At 48.3% G+C, this 18,132-nt stretch overlaps 5 protein-coding genes across 5 annotated transcripts; 2 read left to right on the top strand and 3 right to left on the bottom strand.

Annotated features, from left to right (window-relative positions):
• Window positions 1–925: 925 nt before the first annotated feature.
• LDX57_007709 (uncharacterized protein) lies at window positions 926–2,506 on the bottom strand (the record flags this gene model as incomplete). Its single annotated transcript, XM_046089426.1, has 1 exon — window positions 926–2,506. One exon carries the CDS (start codon window positions 2,504–2,506, stop codon window positions 926–928), a length of 1,581 nt encoding a protein of 526 aa, XP_045945396.1.
• A 919-nt stretch (window positions 2,507–3,425) lies between these two features.
• GDE1_2 (ankyrin repeat domain-containing protein) lies at window positions 3,426–4,235 on the top strand (the record flags this gene model as incomplete). Its single annotated transcript, XM_046089425.1, has 1 exon — window positions 3,426–4,235. One exon carries the CDS (start codon window positions 3,426–3,428, stop codon window positions 4,233–4,235), a length of 810 nt encoding a protein of 269 aa, XP_045945395.1.
• Window positions 4,236–8,628: 4,393 nt separating this feature from the next.
• Window positions 8,629–9,408, bottom strand: LDX57_007707 (NYN domain-containing protein; the record flags this gene model as incomplete). The annotated part of the gene is made up of 1 exon (XM_046089424.1): window positions 8,629–9,408. One exon carries the CDS (start codon window positions 9,406–9,408, stop codon window positions 8,629–8,631), a length of 780 nt encoding a protein of 259 aa, XP_045945394.1.
• A 1,870-nt stretch (window positions 9,409–11,278) lies between these two features.
• On the top strand, window positions 11,279–11,713 carry LDX57_007706 (uncharacterized protein; the record flags this gene model as incomplete). The annotated part of the gene is made up of 1 exon (XM_046089423.1): window positions 11,279–11,713. One exon carries the CDS (start codon window positions 11,279–11,281, stop codon window positions 11,711–11,713), a length of 435 nt encoding a protein of 144 aa, XP_045945393.1.
• Window positions 11,714–13,696: 1,983 nt separating this feature from the next.
• Window positions 13,697–16,490, bottom strand: LDX57_007705 (uncharacterized protein; the record flags this gene model as incomplete). Its single annotated transcript, XM_046089422.1, has 4 exons — window positions 13,697–14,674; window positions 14,723–16,281; window positions 16,342–16,364; window positions 16,426–16,490. 4 exons carry the CDS (start codon window positions 16,488–16,490, stop codon window positions 13,697–13,699), a joined length of 2,625 nt encoding a protein of 874 aa, XP_045945392.1.
• Between the last annotated feature and the right edge of the window lie 1,642 nt (window positions 16,491–18,132).

Genomic DNA, 18,132 nt, shown 5'->3' with positions numbered 1-18,132 from the left:
GGTCTCGTGATGCCGCTTACTTGATGGGCTTCCGTCCTGTGTCATACATTTCAGAACCCAAACATACCAAAATACGAACTAACCACGTACGGACGATATAGGGCTTAGTGTTAGGGTTTGAAAATAGACCAGCAAATGCAAAACGCGGAAGGACAATTCGGGTGTTGCTGTAATTGCGATTCGGTCGCTCTGTAGCAAGGGTTAGCGCGAGAGTATTATGGAGCGAGGGTATGAAGCCCCTATGCAATGCGCCAATGGCCCGGTAGCTATTCATATTAGCGATTGAACATAACGATGGCTTTCAAATGCCGTGATGGCCATATTAAAGCTTCAGCTGTGACACTACGTAAAATAGCCAGTACAGAGTCAGTCAGCGGAAGACTGTATCTAGTCGCCGTCGACGACTTTCCAAGGTCTGTGTCGAACCGGATGCGAGGTCGGCGGTGACACATTCCCATTCTCACTCTTTACCCCATCCTTCCAATCCCCATCAACCGCAATACAGTATCTGCAAGGCACACCTCTTTTTCTTTCTGAGCCATGTTCAGATTCTGAGGATATAGAAGCTAGCGGTTGACTTTGTCCTTCAAACCTAATGGGCTTCTGCTAAGTTCGCCGATGTAGAAGATCCCATCGATGCTAATGCATGTCACTCTGGTTATGGGCTATGCACTGCGGTTGGTGCGCTTTTAAGAACAACCATAAACGGCCGTCTGCTAGCGCATTTGGTCATAATAAATCTTATCATTGCAATGCGTCTACGCAGTATAATCTTCACGGTCTTTTTTATATGTGCTCAAATCTTTCTCACAAATGAACTTCTTGTAAGCTAAGTCTCGATAAAACAAGCAAAAGCCAGCCACTTGGTTAGCTAACCCATGCGGTACCATCGCCAGCAATGGCCGCGAAGTCAGTCAATTCCTGCTCAATGCACTTCTACATAGCCATGCGTATTCATTGCATCCCGATACACATCGAAGTTGGCCCTGATCAAAGCCATTTGTTTCATGTATGATCCCAGGTCTGTTTTTCTGAGCTCTTCATCTAGATCTATGTCCAACTTCATGTTCTCCACATACTGTTGTTGGCTGAAGGTTTTGGGCTTCTGCTGGTCAGTGTTTGAATTACCAGCGTTGTCTCGCCCGTGGTCCTGAGCAGCGCTACTGCTAGCCTCCGTAGGCTCGAGGTTCTGGGGGCCTTTGGACGTTGGAGAGGAGTCGTAAAATGCTTGGCCTCCGGAGACCATTGGAGTGCTGTCCTGGTGGTATGGGCCTGCCATTGACAAAGGCCCTTCTTCACGCTTAACCGCTGGGCTCCGGTGGGCCTCTGGTGGAACATTTCCTGAGGTCCTGCGAACATTCTGATATACGTCAAGGGGAAAGGGGGTTGGGGAGCGGTCCAAAGATCGCTGTCCCATTTGGTCGTTATCCCACTCGGCGTACCGTTTCTCCTGGGTATCCCAGAGCTGTCTGATCTTCTCGTCCGCTAATTCTTTCCCAATGATAGAGACAAGGTCCGTCCTCGTGGCCCAGTTCTTCCCGTTCCTGCATAGGTTTGCATGCTGCTCCTTGATGCCAACCCATTTTATCTTGACGTATGTGGTTGGTGCCCTTGAGGTCGAATTGATCACGCCATTTCCCACAATAGCCACTCCGTCGAATCCTGCAATATTGTCTATGCCGTAGAGTCGTCGTTTCCTCCCGGTTTCATCTTTTGTCGTAATACATGCGATCCGCGTCTCGGCGTCTGACACCTCTTGAAGGTTCGCAGTACTGTACCCTTTCCCTGGTCGAACCTCGTACCTGGGATACCTCTTCGGCCCAAAGCGCACAATCGCTTTTGTTGTTTGTCGTACTCGGAACCACGCGTCCGCAATACCACCCTCGGATACGGACAACGATTGCATACCTATCAACACATCTTCATCGCTGTCGTCATCGATTTGTAGTGTAGAGCCTTGACGTGCTGGACTCTTTTGCTCAGCCGACTGGATTGGCGCGTTTCCCGTTTGTATTGGCCGGGGTTTTGTCCCGCCACCGCTTCGAGATGCTTGCCGATTGTCAACATTTTCTGTCTTGACAACCGTGTCGCCCTCGTTTGGAGGAAGGCTTTCGTCCCGGGTTTGTGCAAAGTTTGGAGCTTCCCTATCCACCTCATCTGTCTCCATCTCCGAGCCATCTTGTTCTCGGCGCGTCTCTTCTATCTGAGCAGAAAGGGCTTCGCCTCTTTGTTCTACTCCATTGAGCTGATTCAACAAATCTTTTAGTTTACTTTCGTTCTGATCATGATCTATACCGTTTGTGTCCTGGGTTCGTTCCTGGACCTGCTCAAGCTGCTTTTCCAGGTCCGCCTTCGTGCGCTTGTTCTCTTGAGATTCAGCTTCCAAATTGTTCATCCGGTGTTTCAAGGACTCTGCCTCTTGGTTGGCTTGTCGCCGTGTCTTCACCGATCTCTTACTGACTCCAGTTGGTCGTCTGGAGCCCGCGTGCTTTGAGGAGCTTGACATCTCGGTGTCAGTTGGCAGAATTGTAAACGTAGCTGAGGTTTGGTTACTCCATTGGGTCTTTATATAGCTCTGAGACTGGTTTCAAATTTCTCTGCACGGGGACGCTACCTCAACTTGTTGCGGAACCTGTCTGCTAGGTCCCGTTGTTGGTAAAGCCACCACCCGCTGTTATGTGATTGGTTTTCACCAAGCAACCGCACATTTGATCATGGTGAGCTCGTTTCAACTTCGCACGGTCGGGACTCAGATATACGGATAGCAAGTGGAGGGCAGTCGTGGAAACTATTTCTGAGGGCCCATCAGCCTATGTAATCATTTATCGCAGGAACATCCGTTTCCTTTAATACGGGTCTCACTGACGGGTATCATCAGAAGGCTCCCTGAGTGTGTATATTCCTCACCATAGCTGATACATGTACTCTCAATACTGACCTATTGATCAACTGGGGGGTTGGTCCACGTAGGCTCCAAAAGGGGCGCTATATCATGTGTATCCTTCTGCCAATTATGGGTACATCGCTGGTGCATTTAGTATCGTTGATTTACTACACACGACCGACTCTCGTCTCCACAAAGCTTCAACCAACAGTGTATATGCCATCCGCATTTCCGAATTATGTCTTTTGCGGACCTTCCGCCGGAATTGGTTCTTCACATCACCGCGGTGCTCCGTGGCACACGTGACATCTTTGCATTGATGAGGGCGAACAGCGGTCTTTACTGCTTGTTGAAAAGGCCCCTATACCAGTACAATGTGGACTATGAGAACAGCTCTGGGCTGATCTGTGCAGTAAGAGAAGGGGATCTATCCGCAACATGCTTCTTTCTTAAAACGGTACGGGTAAATCTGAACGCCCGAGATAAGTCTGGACTGGCTGTACTTCACGTCGCAGCTCAACAAGGTGATACACCCCACATTATGCTCCTCCTACGGGACGGTCGTGTCGACATCAACGCAACAGACTTCCAGGGGCGGACAGCGTTATTCTATTCGGCATCTAATCACAATGTGTCTCCTCTGACCAAGCTTCTGCAGCGCCAGAATATTGACATCAACGTTGCGGACTCCGGCGGCCAGACAGCACTCTTCCATGCGGCAAAAGCGGGCAATGAGAAAGCCACGGACCTGCTTCTAAAACGGCCGGATATTGAGGCAAATGTCTTGGATGAAAATTATCTGACCCCATTAGGACATGCAGCTTCTCGGGGTCATTTGGCTGTTGTCAACCGGTTCCTCCAGTGCCCAATCATCGATTTCCGCCCGCAGAACGAACACCTGTCTCCACTCATAATTGCACTGGATAAAGGTCATTATAGCATCTTCAAAGCCTTACTTGAATCAGGAAAATTCGACCACGATGCTACAGATGCTGGTGGGCGGTCCGCCTTGGGGTACGCCGTGCGCAGGCGAAATTACGAAGCTGTTCGGCTTCTTATCGAATCTGGTGTGGACGCGGGCAGACAGGAAGCTGCCGGCATCACGCCTCTGAACATGGCCGTAGCTCAGGGAGATGAAGATATAGTACGAGTGCTTCTGCATGTCACTGCGCAACATAGCGAATTATGCCTTGCTGCATATACCGGCCGGGCTAATATCGTTCAGCTACTGCTCGATCATGGCGCTGATATCGACGAACAAGACTATTACGGGTGGACCCCATTGGTCCGCGCGAGGAAATATGGGCATGCTGATGTAGTGAGAGTTCTGCTCAACCATGGAGCTACTTAGGCGACTCTTCACTTAGCTTCAGTCAAGCTTGATTTGTCCAATTATACTATTGCTGCTCCGCAAAGCCAGAGAAAGATAGGAATACATCTGGACTGGCCTTACCGCGAGGAAATCGCACGTGAACATTTCCAAGTGGGTTTTCGACAAAGCCAACCCCCAAAGTAGTTTGAAATTCTCCATCGAATTTTGAACAACGAACTGGAAAGTATCATTTCCTTTTTTATATAGGATCGCCATCTCAGAGATACATTATTGTCCAGTACGTCGGTGGCCTCCTTGATCGTCGAAGTTGAATGTCCTATGGATCTGCCGGAGTTTCCCTGTCTTTTCGAACATCGAGTTTAACCCAATCAATGGGTCACTACAGCAGAAGTAAACATGGGTGCGGAATATGTCTGAATAGGCCTTGAGCTTATCGAAAATAAAGGTGAAGAACAGGACGCAAGCTTATTAGGAGCGTACGCCACTCCTAGTACCTCCCAGAGCTGAGGTTCATTCTTGAATGCGCATAGGAGAGGGTACTTTTGCCAACCCAGAGTTCTATGTGGGGTAGCCGCAGTTGAGGCATAAAAGTCATTATTCGGAAGGGACGCCGCGAGCCATATGTTGATATGGCACTCCTGCACAGGTGTCGAAGTCAACTCAGGCAATTTCCAAACCATGTTTTTCACCACCACGACATGGAAGAACGAGGACCCCGCGATTTCTGTTTGACTGGGATTATGAGGGTTGGGGATGGAAGGAATACCCAGGCAGTTTTAATGATTTCGGGTGGGTCCGCAAGGTCGGGCACTCTGCCGCAGGCCATCTACACTGGTTCTATTTCAGTATTTTTTTATGGCCGGGGACATTCATCGTGCAAACAGGAACACGATATCCAGTAATTAAAGGAAGGATATGAAAATATTGCATAGATAGTAAGTCATTGCAGATACCCGAGTATATCACGCCCGAACACTATTAACCACCACAGCCTTGGGCAATTTGCTCGGGCAAGATGGAGTGGGACTAGGGGATCGTCAGAAGTGCCCGTCGTTTGCCCGGTTATCTTTAACTGCATCCGTCTTCCGACCAGCATACACGGTTATTTGCACGGGATGGAATTCCCATTTGGACATAGATGTAGACTTTTGCTAAGTACGTGTCCCGGTGGCGTGACGCGAGTCAGTCATTTGGAATGGAATGTTTCCGTTTCTGGTCCTTTTTGTGATAGATGGCGGGCTGATGTCCAGCATAGGGTAAGTCAAAGTGGGTCCACCCCATCGGAGCAAAATAATGCCCGGCAATCAACGAAAGGGGGAGGCAGTTGCACGCGAGTTGCACACGGAGCAACTGCCCACCACCAGAACCATTTTTTTCATTTGCAGACGGCTTCCGATGCTGCCCTCCTTCGCGTCCACATACCCGGACGTTTTCTGGTAGAACGCCTGACAATAGCCATATTCCCCCGCCCCTTGATTCGAGCGGTGAATTTACCGAACTGATGCGGTAATGTCAATAATTTGGCAACATTTAGGCAGACGGAGGATGCAGCTGGGCCCATCTTATGAAACGGGTGCTTAAAAACTACGTCGCACATCCTGAACTCTCGTTTCGGTTCCAAGGCCTCCCGTAGTCTCAGCTTTCAAGCACGGGCATTTTAAGCACAATAGCAGAGAAAGCTATTTTGTTCTCTGCATGGTGTAGTTACACTATCAGGCCGTGACATGCGAAGAAACCGGGCAAAAAAATTTGCCGGATCAAGTTTGTCTGAAACAAGAATGAACACAGTCAAATTAAATGAAAAACTTGTCAGCGGGTATAGGCTGGTGCCTTACCCGCTTCGCCGTTTTATACTCTTCTTTATTGGTGACCTCACGCAGTCAAGAGGGACAAAGGAGAGTATAGTTTGGCCATAACGGGTCACCTGTCGCTGCGGTCTTTGACCGTAGCGTCAGATAGGGCCCCATCCGCGCTCCCTAGTAGGGAGGCAATGTGTCTGTATATTGCAATAATTTCTATGTACAGAGGGAGGTGGGAGGGAGAAAATGGAGTCTTGACTGCGTGAGAGATGAGGAGCTACCACCCGAGGTAAGCAGTTGACTCCCATGAGGCAGTTGCGGGAGGGGAGGAAGGAACCCCTCAGTAAGGTTGGTGTGGTCATCACGTAAGGCAACACCAATAAAATATCAAATGCCACTGAGCCAAAAAAGGGTCAACCCTACTTGACTAGGGCCATTTGCATAACTTATGCTCATCGCACTTCAACATAAAACTACTCCCTCTTAATTCTTGGCCTACCGCCAAGACGCTAGTCTGGAAAATGAGTGTAGGTGAGTGGGCTCTGGCACACGCATTCATGTGGGCAACTCCACCAAGCCGTTTAAGGCACTATCCCCTACTGGATTACGAGTAGAATTGCCCATCCATAGAATATGGAATGGCTTATTGACTGTCAGATAGATCATTAATTGAAATCGATTAAATACAAATGCTAATACCCCCAAGACGATATCACAGGCACATATCTCTGTTCTTAAATAATTTGGCTTCCCTTTACCGAACAATGTGGCAGATTTGTGCAATTACTGAGCGAGTTATGTAATTTGATCTCAAGGGTCCTTTGAACGATGTGAAAAAATTTCCCACATTCGGGCGGGATGACCCAAAGTCTGACGTATGTTAAACCGGTAGTTGAAAAGCTGACATCTTTGTCACTAAAGATTCGACGCCAATATCGGCAACGTGCTCCTGCAAGGAGAGGAAACCATTTGCCGCGGGGCCCAGCTCCACCCGAGAGGTTTCAGAACATGCCATATTGTGTTTTCTCGCAAATCCAAGATAATCTTGGACAGTAAGCTTTTGAATACATGTGGTATCCAGCAGGCTTCCAGCTTTTGAAAGTGTGAGCATACTATCCCAACAGGTACATAGATGACATACCTATTGTGATACCTGTTTTTTCAAGCAACAAGTAATATACGTCCAACTTCATTTTCATTATTATGGCTTCAACAGGAATAAATCCATGACAAATATGGTGACTCGGTGTGACGTATTGTGCACCGTCTTGGTTGCGGAGGGAATATTTCTCAATTCCCAGTTCTTCGACAAGATCTGAAGTCGCGCGGCAAGTGATGCCGAGCAATTGAAGTAAACCAGGGTCTATAATATAGACGTAGCATTCCCCTTTGTCACAGAATGTCGGTCTTTTGCTAATATTATAGATTCTCGCTGGAATTGTCGAAACGGATATAGTTGGCGGGAATGATCTGTCTCCGTCTCTCAAATGATGCTCCACGTCTTCTTTAGTGAGTTCTTTCTCAGTATATGAGAAATTTCCCATTGCAGGACTAAGGAATCCTATTTTCTCGTAGTTAATGCTCACTGAAGCTGGGGAATCAAGCCTGATTTGAGGATAAACATCGATCGGTGGTCTAGATGTTCCCTGATCTATAAGAAATTTGTTCAGAGTCCCTTGGATATTTGACAATCCAGCGTTGAATTCCTGGAGAAGTGTAATGAGGTTCTGGATAATTCGTGATTCGGCAGTCAATCTTTGGATCTCAATGTCGTGCTCTGATTGGCCGTGTGTAGATAGCTCTGCATTCTCAGGCCCTGCAACCAACTGGGGTATGGCGTTTAAAATTTCGCCTTGTATGCGAGGAATGTTAAATCGGAAAGAATTAAATACGCGTAATGTATCTCTGAGTTTTGATGTTTCCTTCTTCAATATATTTAACCTGGCTTGGTTGCCGAAGTTGGTAGCTCTCTTTCCCAAATATTCTTCGGAAGACTCATCGGCAAAACCGACGTATTTCGATGAAGGAAAATGAGTGCGTAGACCGTATTTATCTCTCTTCATTTTTGATGTCTTTAAAACTTGATAATGCTGATTCAAAGGATTGTATTTTGACTTCAATTGCCAAGTACATCCATTTAAATAGGATAGTTATCCTTCGTGTATTAAATAAGCAATTTACGCTGCACTTCATCCGCTTCCGGACAACGCAACCCTTTGGTTGCACGGTGACAATCGATGGCATGGTAAGAAGAATCATACTACATCCTAATATAGAATTATCCCTACTGCTTTTGTAGTAACTGGGCATTCCTGATCTTAATTATATTTAGAAAATTGCTGCATGCAGAAAGGTTGCAGGCGACTTGGGATGAGGCTACGGTAACCCCCACCCGAGACCTTGAGGACTGAAGGGATAAAGCTCGAATAAGAAACCCTGATGCAAGCATTATCCGACAAGGCGTGTCGTACATCGCAATAGGCTTTAATCTCTTGCTGGGCTGTCCCCAAAGATTTGGACGAAATAGGGGTTCAATGAAAGCACCAGTCGTTGTTGATTGGCCATAGATCAGACATAGGGCAAGGAAGGCCAAACAATCTATATTCGCCCATTTACGTAGCAGAACCTTTAGGCTTCCTACGCTTATCGCGTACCAAGATCTCCGTGGGTAATCCATTTCGAAGGGAGCGGCGGGTAGTTTCAAACAGAGGGATGGCGGTGATAAGGTCACTGAGTTTATGGTATCCATAGGTACGAGAGTCGAAGTCAGGATAATTTTTTGTGAGGAGCTGACCGACGTTAGAGAGCCTAGCCCAGCCATCGTCATCGGAGACTGCTTCTACCGTTGTTCGCGACTGATTTGCTAGGCGGCTATTATTTTGAGTGTGTCGGGCCGATAAATGATTTTCAGGAACGATAACGCTGTCCGCATGCGGAACAAGCTCATCGAGATGCACGAGATTTTCAGTGTAGATAAATTTGTCGCATGCAGCGACGAAGGCCTTGGGCGTTTTATGCTCACCGAATCCGTACACGGTCGCTCCTGACTCGCGGATACGAGCCGCCAGCCGGGTGAAATCACTATCGCTTGAGATGAGGCAGAACCCATCATATCGGTTAGAGTACAGAAGGTCCGTTGCGTCTATAATCATAGCTGAGTCGGTCGCATTCTTCCCATGGATATACGAGAACTGCTGGATTGGTTGGATCGATTGCTTAAGAAGTTCATTCTTCCAGCCCTGCAAATTGGGTCTAGTCCAATCTCCATATGCTCGCTTCGCATAAGCTGTACCGTATTTCGCAATTTCGGAGAGGAGAAGATCAATGAAGGAGGACTGAGCATTGTCCGCATCAATGAGAACTGCGAGTTTGAGAATGTTGTCACCAACCATGATTGAGGACGTGTACGAAATGAGAGGCAGATCACAGCTAATGCTTGGGGTATGTCATCCACATAAATAGATTGGGTTTTCCTATTATCAGGTGTCTACGAACTAGATCAAGTCATGACGACATACATACGTGATCGATTATTAAAGGTGGTGGTATGGAGGCGAGGCATACAATCGTGCTTTCTGTAATTTATGTGACAAACGGCAAGATAAACATACAGTAGAGATCTAACAGACATGAATAAACTGGAAAAGCTTTAATCTGAACGGACCAGTGTATATTGGAAAACTAACTGGAAATGCTCTTAGAGTCACTTAATACCCCAGAGATAGAAAAACTATCTTCTACAGAATAGGTACCTTTCATCAGACTCCTAAACTTGCGAGTTGCGACGCCCCTCTCCAGATTGTCCAACGCAGAGCCGCCCTGGGAAGCTTCTGCTAATTGGCCTAGCAGCTCTTCAAACCCTAGAGCAGCACATAAAAAGTGTCTCGAAATCTGTCGTAGATCCACTTTGCATTCGCTTTTGTGGTTCTTGTCCCATACAAAGGCTGAGCTGAGGCCTTCCAAGAGCTCCGTTATGATTATTGAGACCAGTGGGAGTTCATGTCTCTTAATTATGTCGGATTTCCTCAGGAAACTGGCGAGATGAGCAGGGTCGTAGTACCCAGTAGAGCTGCTCTTGTGCATGGGTTGGCGGTAGCAAGATTTATGAAGTACATTTTGTAGGAGCTGAAGGTATTTCCTTCCACCGGAAGATATTCTCGTTTTGTCGTCGGGTGTGATGTCGTCCGGGTAGATGCAGACATCGTGCAGCCGTATCTGCTCTAGGCATAAACTTGCGTCGTTGGAATTTTCCAATACCCAGCTTCGTAGAATATGGTCGTATGTGATACTTGCTTTCCTATTATTAAAAGTCGGAGATGTCATGAATTCTTGAATCTGTTCCAACTGAGCCCCCAAGTGGTGTACGAGGTACTCAAAATCACTTATAAAAACCGTAAGCATTTGAACAGATGCGTCTGTTTTTTCTTTCGAGGTATACATACTCTTTCACAATACCTGCCCTTCGATTTGAGTATATCAATTCTATATCTCGAGTAATGGTTTCACAGCCTACCACTAACACGTGTAGCTTCTTGCCTGCATCTGCTTTTCAAATCTTTCATCCATTCTTCTTCGCGCCAAATGCCATGTTCGTATCGATAGCACGCTTCGGCGATATTCAAGAGAAATAGCTGTCGGAAGCAGCTGATATGAGGGTTGTAATTTGCAGCAAAACCTGGATGAAAAGAGTTCACCCTGTCCAACGGGATGCCACCAAAATTTATTCTCAAGTGGGCAAATTCTTTACCGACACCCACGCCTTGTACTTTTGCCATTCTCAAAGGTATTCCGTCCGTGTCTTTCCACATGCAAAGAACCACATCAGGGTTCTTTTCGCGGATGATCCCACTAGCACATCGCCGCATAACCTTTTTATATTCTGCTGAGACTTTGTCCTTCGGAAGAGTGTATGGTGCAGAATCAATGATAGACAGAACCCCGTTCCCCAGCCCGATAGAGCCACAGGTGACAGCTCTGAACCCTTCATCCAGGAGTAAATGCGTTCCGCAGTTTCTGATGACCGAGCCAAAGCCTTTCCAGTAAGGGTGAAAATTCGAAGGCTGCATCAAAATAACAGTAATGCCTCCGACAAAGCTTAGATTGAAGAACCGTTGTGTTACATCAATTTCCGGTTCTGTTATCTCTCTGTGTGTGCTCGTCCGACCGAGCCGAGCAAGGTACAGGCTATGGTTTTCGTCGGTATTAAGGCGCGGCTTCTTGTATATTGGCTTGAAAAGTGCACGGAGACGATGGTCCACAGCAATGCCTAAGCATTCGTCTGCAGGCTGGGGCTGGAGAGTACTCATCTTAACTCAAGCGTCTAAATCGGGGAACGGGTCGATGAAGGAAAACTGGAAATGCCCCATCTGCCACCAGGACGCCCGCCCGCAGAGCCTAGTCGTCGACGGCTTCTTAGTTGAAGTCCGCGAGGAGTTGGCGCGCACCAGCCGACTCGAAACCGCTCGAGCAATTCAAGTCAAAGCCGGCGGCTCGTGGCAAGTCAGGGCCGAAACGGAGGTTTCGGATCGAAGCGGTTTAGACCGAACTGCATCCAAGCGAAAACACATCGGCGCCAATGCAGATTATCCGGCCTCCCAAAGACCCAAGGTCGAACAGGAGCCGCGTCTTATTACGAATGGCGATACCAATGTCCAAACGACTCACCAACAACCCCCCGAAGTCATCACCTTAGATTAGCATTTCCTGGTCGATATGCATGGTCATGTCGAATTAATTTAGTCTACAAACCCCGAAGCGAGAAGGGTACTGACTCAGGTATATCTCAGCTGAGATGGACAGTCTACAATTAACCTTAGAACGTCTTGCTCTTCTTGTCCGTCTATTCTTCCATTCACGCCTTGACGCCGATGGACAAGTTGCAGTCAATTTGAAGCCGATCCCTCAGATAAAATGGCTCTTTTCACCTTGTCAGACGATCAATTTTCAACCATAACGCCCAGCTGCAACTGCACTAGCCATCATGGAATCTACGAGAGCTGGCCTCGACAAAACGCCGTCCTTCGTGTGTCTTGTTGAAGTGCGATGACCATAAAATTGTGCAAATGACCCTAGTCAAGAAGGGCGGGCGACGAGCTCCCACCTCCACGTGGTGCCCCCGCTGGGAACTCTCAGAGAAATAGTTTGGCTGTCTCCAAGTGCCAGGAGGAGCTCAACAACGCGATCATACCCCTTTCACGACGCGCCCGACGAGCCGAAAACCGAGCCTCCGAACCTCACGAAACACCAAATATCACAGCCCCAGTACCAGAGAGGAAGTCGTGCCCCCTCTCACGTACGCCCTTACGACGGAGAACAGAACTTGTCACTCCATTTATCCTGCCCGACAATCGTTTAAGGCACCGGAGCTTGAAGATTACGCGATACGGACGCGAAGCAGAAGGCAGGACATGATCAACACAATATAGCCACCACCAACAGCAGAGAACCTAATAGTCCTGGTTGTGGACTGCACGCGTCGTCTCAGGTCAGAGAGTGAGGAGAGAGAAGAGGGTTCGTAGATTGCTCAACAAAATCAAGATTTTGTGGAAGCATGGAGGAGTCTGGTATTCAGGGGTGCGGATGCACACCGGAGGCTAGGCTAAGTACTAATGAGATGCTGACTAAGGCAGTGCAGCCCGACACCAAAGGACAGGGGAAGAACCCATGTTCCGACAATACACCCCTAGCACGTGCCGTGCAACATGCACGCTTGCCTGTGGCACAGCTCCTTCTTGGACAGCCAGAAATCAGGGTGAATGCCGAATCTGGACATGAGGTCACGCCCCTTTGGGTTGCATGTCGCTCGGGTAGGAAAGATATAGTGCGAGTCAGCCGGTCTCTTGGCCCATTTCCGTTGGAAGTGGAGATACGATGAACTGGGACCATAGCGCGTCATTCTGCGGTTGGCTGCGAGGTAAAGATGGAGTAGATCGCTGAGAGATTTCAGATGATCCCCATTCAGGAAACTCGTCCTGCGGAAGTGATTCTACAGGAGAGCTGCGGTTCTCATCGAACTGGCTCACTGAGTCATCCAGCGTTATAGGCACCGGCCTTTCTTTTGGCTTGTTTAAACGAGGTCTTTTAAAGATCCGGTTTTCCAGCAGTACTTCATCGTCGCTTCCATCATTGAAGAGACAGTAATCTATTCTTTAAAACCGTTGAGGACGTCTCAGAACATAAGGGGAAGCATCCTCCATTGTAGCCGATACAAAGGATACTGCTGTCGCTCGTTATGATAAAATATAGAATATTGAATACCCCACATCGTTGGAAAATCCGTCAGGAGATAAAATAAACAAAGTATTCGCGACGAAACCAGGGTCAGTCGCATAGGGGCGTCAACCAATGATTTCACGCGGCCAAAATTCCGACAAAGAACGGGTGTATTTTCGAACATTCGAATATCAAATACGAATAATGGACCCCATAAGGATTTTCGAATTGGAATGACAGAAATCTGTATTCGATTCCACCACTAGTGTGATTTAAAAGTAGATGCAATTGTATGCACAAAATCCAATAACGAGTATGCAACAGGATGGATATCCAAGGGCAAGTACATGATGTTTGATAGGATGACACCCAGGTCTGCGAATTTCAGGAAGAAGCCATATGTGTGGCAGACTAGCCCGGGTGAGAGTGTCGAAGCCACTTAGTATCGTGACTGTTGGCCGTACGCGCTCAGGTGGAATCCCCAGGTGTGAATCCAAAGATCAGGATACGTCCAGATCGGCAGCCAAGCACCAAGGCTAACCCAGTTTGACCTACAGCCGAACAGGTTGGGCGATATGTGGGGGGCAGCCACAGCCAGTTCTGTGAACGCCGTGTAATCCAAAGCCTATCAGAGCTGATTCCGTAGCCTTGATACGAAAGGGGTTGCAGCTCTTGAGTGGCCGATAGCGATTGGGATGCCGAAGTAGCAACATCTGTTGAAGTATTAGGGGTAGGTATTGGTGAGCGACGAAGGGGGACAAGTCCTGAGTCAGTATGAAGATAAGAGCCAGTAACATCGAAGGAAAGATTAACTCTTCTATTATGGCCCTCCAGCGTCCGCAGGCAGGCGCCGGTCTGCGCATCCCAGATCTTGATCGTGCTGTCGTACGACCCGGACGCGATGCGGCTGCTGTCGTGGGAGAATACCACTGAGGTGACCCATTCATCATGGCCCTCCAGCGTCTGCAGGCAGGCGCCGGTCTGCGCATCCCAGATCTTGATCTTCTTCCACGACCCGGACGCGATGCGGCTGCTGTCGTGGGAGAATACCACTGAGTTGACCATGTCATCATGGCCCTCCAGCGTCTGCAGGCAGGCGCCGGTCTGCGCATCCCAGATCTTGATCGTCTTGTCCCTCGACCCGGACGCGATGCGGCGGCTGTCGTGGGAGAATACCACTGAGTTGACCATGTCATCATGGCCCTCCAGCGTCTGCAGGCAGGCGCCAGTATGCGCATCCCAGTCATCGCCCATTGGCGGAGCCATCGCAATATTCTTGGACCGCTCGTGCTGGAATTCCTGCTTGATCACACTCCGCTGTGGGCTGAGTACCAGCGCCGATCCGTACGCCTGGAGAGGGGTGTCCTCGATTGTGCCTCGATGGTAGCGTATAAATCGGTATGCATCCTGGACGAGCTCCTGCAGTCCGGTTGCTCCGGATCGCTCCTAAAGTGATATTAGATTACTACCATAGATCTCGTGGCCAACACATACCCTTATAAGGAACTCGAGCTTCTGGGTGGCTAGTATTCCCTCTGTCATCCCTCGAAGAAGGCTCAACGCCTCAAGCCAGTGGAGATATTTATCTCGGAGAAATTTATCCACCGCGCTGTAATCCTCGATGTTCTCATTCAATGCAGATGCCAAAGCTTCTGCCTTGAAAATCCCTTCCAGATGGTCTACCCAATAAATACATGAGTAACCCACAGCCGCAAGAGGATCTGGCGTAGGCGGCCTGGCCTGGCCGATGGGAGTACCAAGGGCACGCAGGCTATAGACATCGCGTCCTAATGTCTTATGCATGGCCTGTAGGGATTGCGTGAGCATACGGCGGTGAGCAGCCGGGAAGCCAAAGGGGAATATGCTCGGGCCAGCATGTTTGATCAAAAATTCCTTGGCATACTGGTGGACAAAGTCTATTGTTGAGTCGCGAACTGTGAGGAAGGAGCCGCATCTCTTGACAATTTTCTCTATATTCTTGGCAAATTGGGCAATCTTGTCTGGGAGTCCAGACACCACCCCCAATTCCAGCAGCTGAAGCGACCGATAGGCCAGTGCCGTCGCTGCTAGGACCTTTAGACAGTGCTCTCTGCCTTGTCCTATAAGCTTGTTGATATGGTCGATCATTCGCGCATACAGGTCATCCAACCCTTTTGGTACATCGTTGACCACCTGCTCCACATCCCAGCTGTCGACTCCCTCGAGTTCCTGGACGACAAGAGCCACCCAGAGAAAGGTTCCTTCGGCTTTCTTCTGGAGGGTCTGCTGCACATATTCTAGCAAGGTATCATCATCCTGTAGAGATTGAAGCTCTGCTATCCGATTAGAAATGTAAGCTCCGATAGCCACAGACACGGATTCAGCATTTTCCTGTAGTTCCAGGCATAGTATTGACTGCGAATCGTCGAGCCTTGTACGCTGCTCAACATGATTCCGGCTGGAAATAATCCATTTGACGTGCGAGAGCTCCTTCGTCTCGTGGAGAATAAACTGTACGAGCTTGTCTTGGTCCTGCACGCATTCATCAAGCGCATCAACCACGATGTAGATCTGCTCTGAGCTAGCGTCACGTAAGATATTCAAGAACATAACGCAGAGTGCAGCCCATGCTTCCGCGTCCCCGAATTGCGGCTCTCCATTTTCTTTGAACTTCTGCCGTACAAGGGAGAGAAATGACGGCTGCGCGACCACGAGCATATGGATCAAACCGCGCAGGACAGCCTGAGCGTTACGGAGCTTAGGATCTGTGGCTTGACAGAAGAAAAAAGACAAGAATATCTTCGCTGAGGGATCTTCCAGTTTCGTGGTCGGGCCAAGCTCATTGATGATACCACAGAGTAGCATCGTCTTGCCTTTACCAGCATCGCCCTTAATCCAAAGGACCTGGCTGTCATTGTTGTTGCGCCAATGCTGGAACTGAGGATGGTGGAGGATCCAGTTGTAGGATTGCTTGAGTGCGGCTCCTCTCGTCTGGTGGATGGCCATCTTGACATCACGCGGGTCAGTCACTGCAAAGTAGTCGAGGCAGCGATCTCTACTTTGTCTGTCTTGGTCTTGCGAGTTTTCATGTTAGACTGAGAACCCCTAAGTGAGAACCTGATGTCCAGGCGTACCTCCGATATACTGATAGAAGATGCTAGTAGAATACCATGTCAGCATAGATTTTCAAAGCCATATCAATGTCAATATGCCCTTACGAATTTTCAAACTTTCCTTGAGCCTGGATATTTCCCCCATTGATATCGAACTGTTGACGATTCATGGTAATGGATATATCAGACGATGCTAGCCAATTCTGCTCTAAAGTGAGTCAAGCGTGGCTCATAAATCCACTGTAATGCACCACTGCCAGCAGAAAAATCCGGTGGGGGACAGAATTCGAGCCGTCGTTCCAAGATCGATCAGAAAAGCTTCTGCTTTGCACGTGATGAAAGAGCCGGGCCATCAAGCGGAAGACAACTGCAGCTAGCAGGGCTGACTCCGTCGGTCTTGCATGGTGTTAGAACAGGTATTGATTGCCACTTGGCTCCGCATTGGCTGCTGCTATACTTGCAAGCCGTGCAAATAACGGGCTGTTGCCTGTGAGTGGCCCATACTTCGCTGCCACCCTCCCCTACATTCGGGCAATAAGATCAGGAAGAGCGCTCATGTGGTATGACAGATGCTACCACATCGTATTATCCTGCCAATCGCTCTTGCAGATCAGCCCCTCTCGGACTGCTTTTCAGCCGCAGCTGAGCTACCTGTCACTCGGCACCGAAAACAATCTAGTATTTGTAGAGGGCTTGATACTCCAGATCGTCTCTTCCATACTAATAAGACAGTATTTCTCCCAAGCAGTATCCGCAAAGATCCCGCTAAGGGCATTCGTGTGCATTCACAGGTGCCAAGGTTGCAGCGAAAAGCAGTTTTCGGTATGTCGGATTCTCAGATTTTAATGTCGAAGCTTCTTCAATGTCGTATTTCGCGTACCATCGGTATCGTAAAATTCTCGATCTATGGGATTCTGCGGTGGTAGCGCGTGTACGTAACGTTTCGTAACTCGGTTCAGCGGGATGTAATTCTGACGTCTCAATTCTGTCGTGCCTTTCTTCGGTACCCAAATCATTTCAACGGAGTTTCTAGCAATCGATGGTCGTATGTATCCTCGTTTCAAATGGAGTACCATGGCAGGTTAGGATCTCGTAGTCAACAGTATTGGTGTTTTCCCGGGCATCTTTCTTATATATCTCTTCCTCTCTCATCGGTGTCATCACACTATCTCCTAATGACGCCTCAAATATAAAGATTAGCTATAGATACGTAGGTCTCATAGTTATTCATTATAGCTTGTTGCCACTAGACTCTCGTCGACAATTTAGGGTGTTTGTGAAGTTATCTTGTCTAAGGTCGGTCAGCCAGTGTGGATTGGCTTTCAGGCCGCTAACGAATAATATTGGGACTGCCTCAAAAGGACATTCCCTTCGTTCGAGTGCCAATCAGCCGATTTCTTTCTCTCCGCATTTGATGAAAAACATTCGGTCCGGATCAAAATTTCATTAACCGCTTTGCCACCACTTGAAGGACAGTGCCAGTGGTAATTAATGCCACCTACCAGCAGCTATATACCCTTCTCCCAAATATTTCATTTACAAAGTGACCGACACGAAGCCTTCTGTATAGTAATGATTTTACCTCGAGACCTTTCAAGGCGCCCGGGATTTAGGCTTATGCCCATTTCCAATTCAGCAAGGCTAAGTTGATTGTGTGATATTCGTGATTGAGCACTCGATATGATAAACACAGCCGATTTCGGACTGTCTTCTCGTGTATTTAGGAGCTCATCTTTCGCAGATAATTTATAGAGGCAGACCCTCATCCAATCGTCATTTTGACCACCACATTACTGGTGTATAGCGAACCTC

Source organism: Aspergillus melleus (genome assembly GCF_016097325.1).
Source record: "Aspergillus melleus strain CBS 546.65 chromosome Unknown contig4, whole genome shotgun sequence".
NCBI classification, from domain to species: domain Eukaryota; kingdom Fungi; phylum Ascomycota; class Eurotiomycetes; order Eurotiales; family Aspergillaceae; genus Aspergillus; species Aspergillus melleus.
This window is presented reverse-complemented; position numbering and strand designations above follow the sequence as displayed.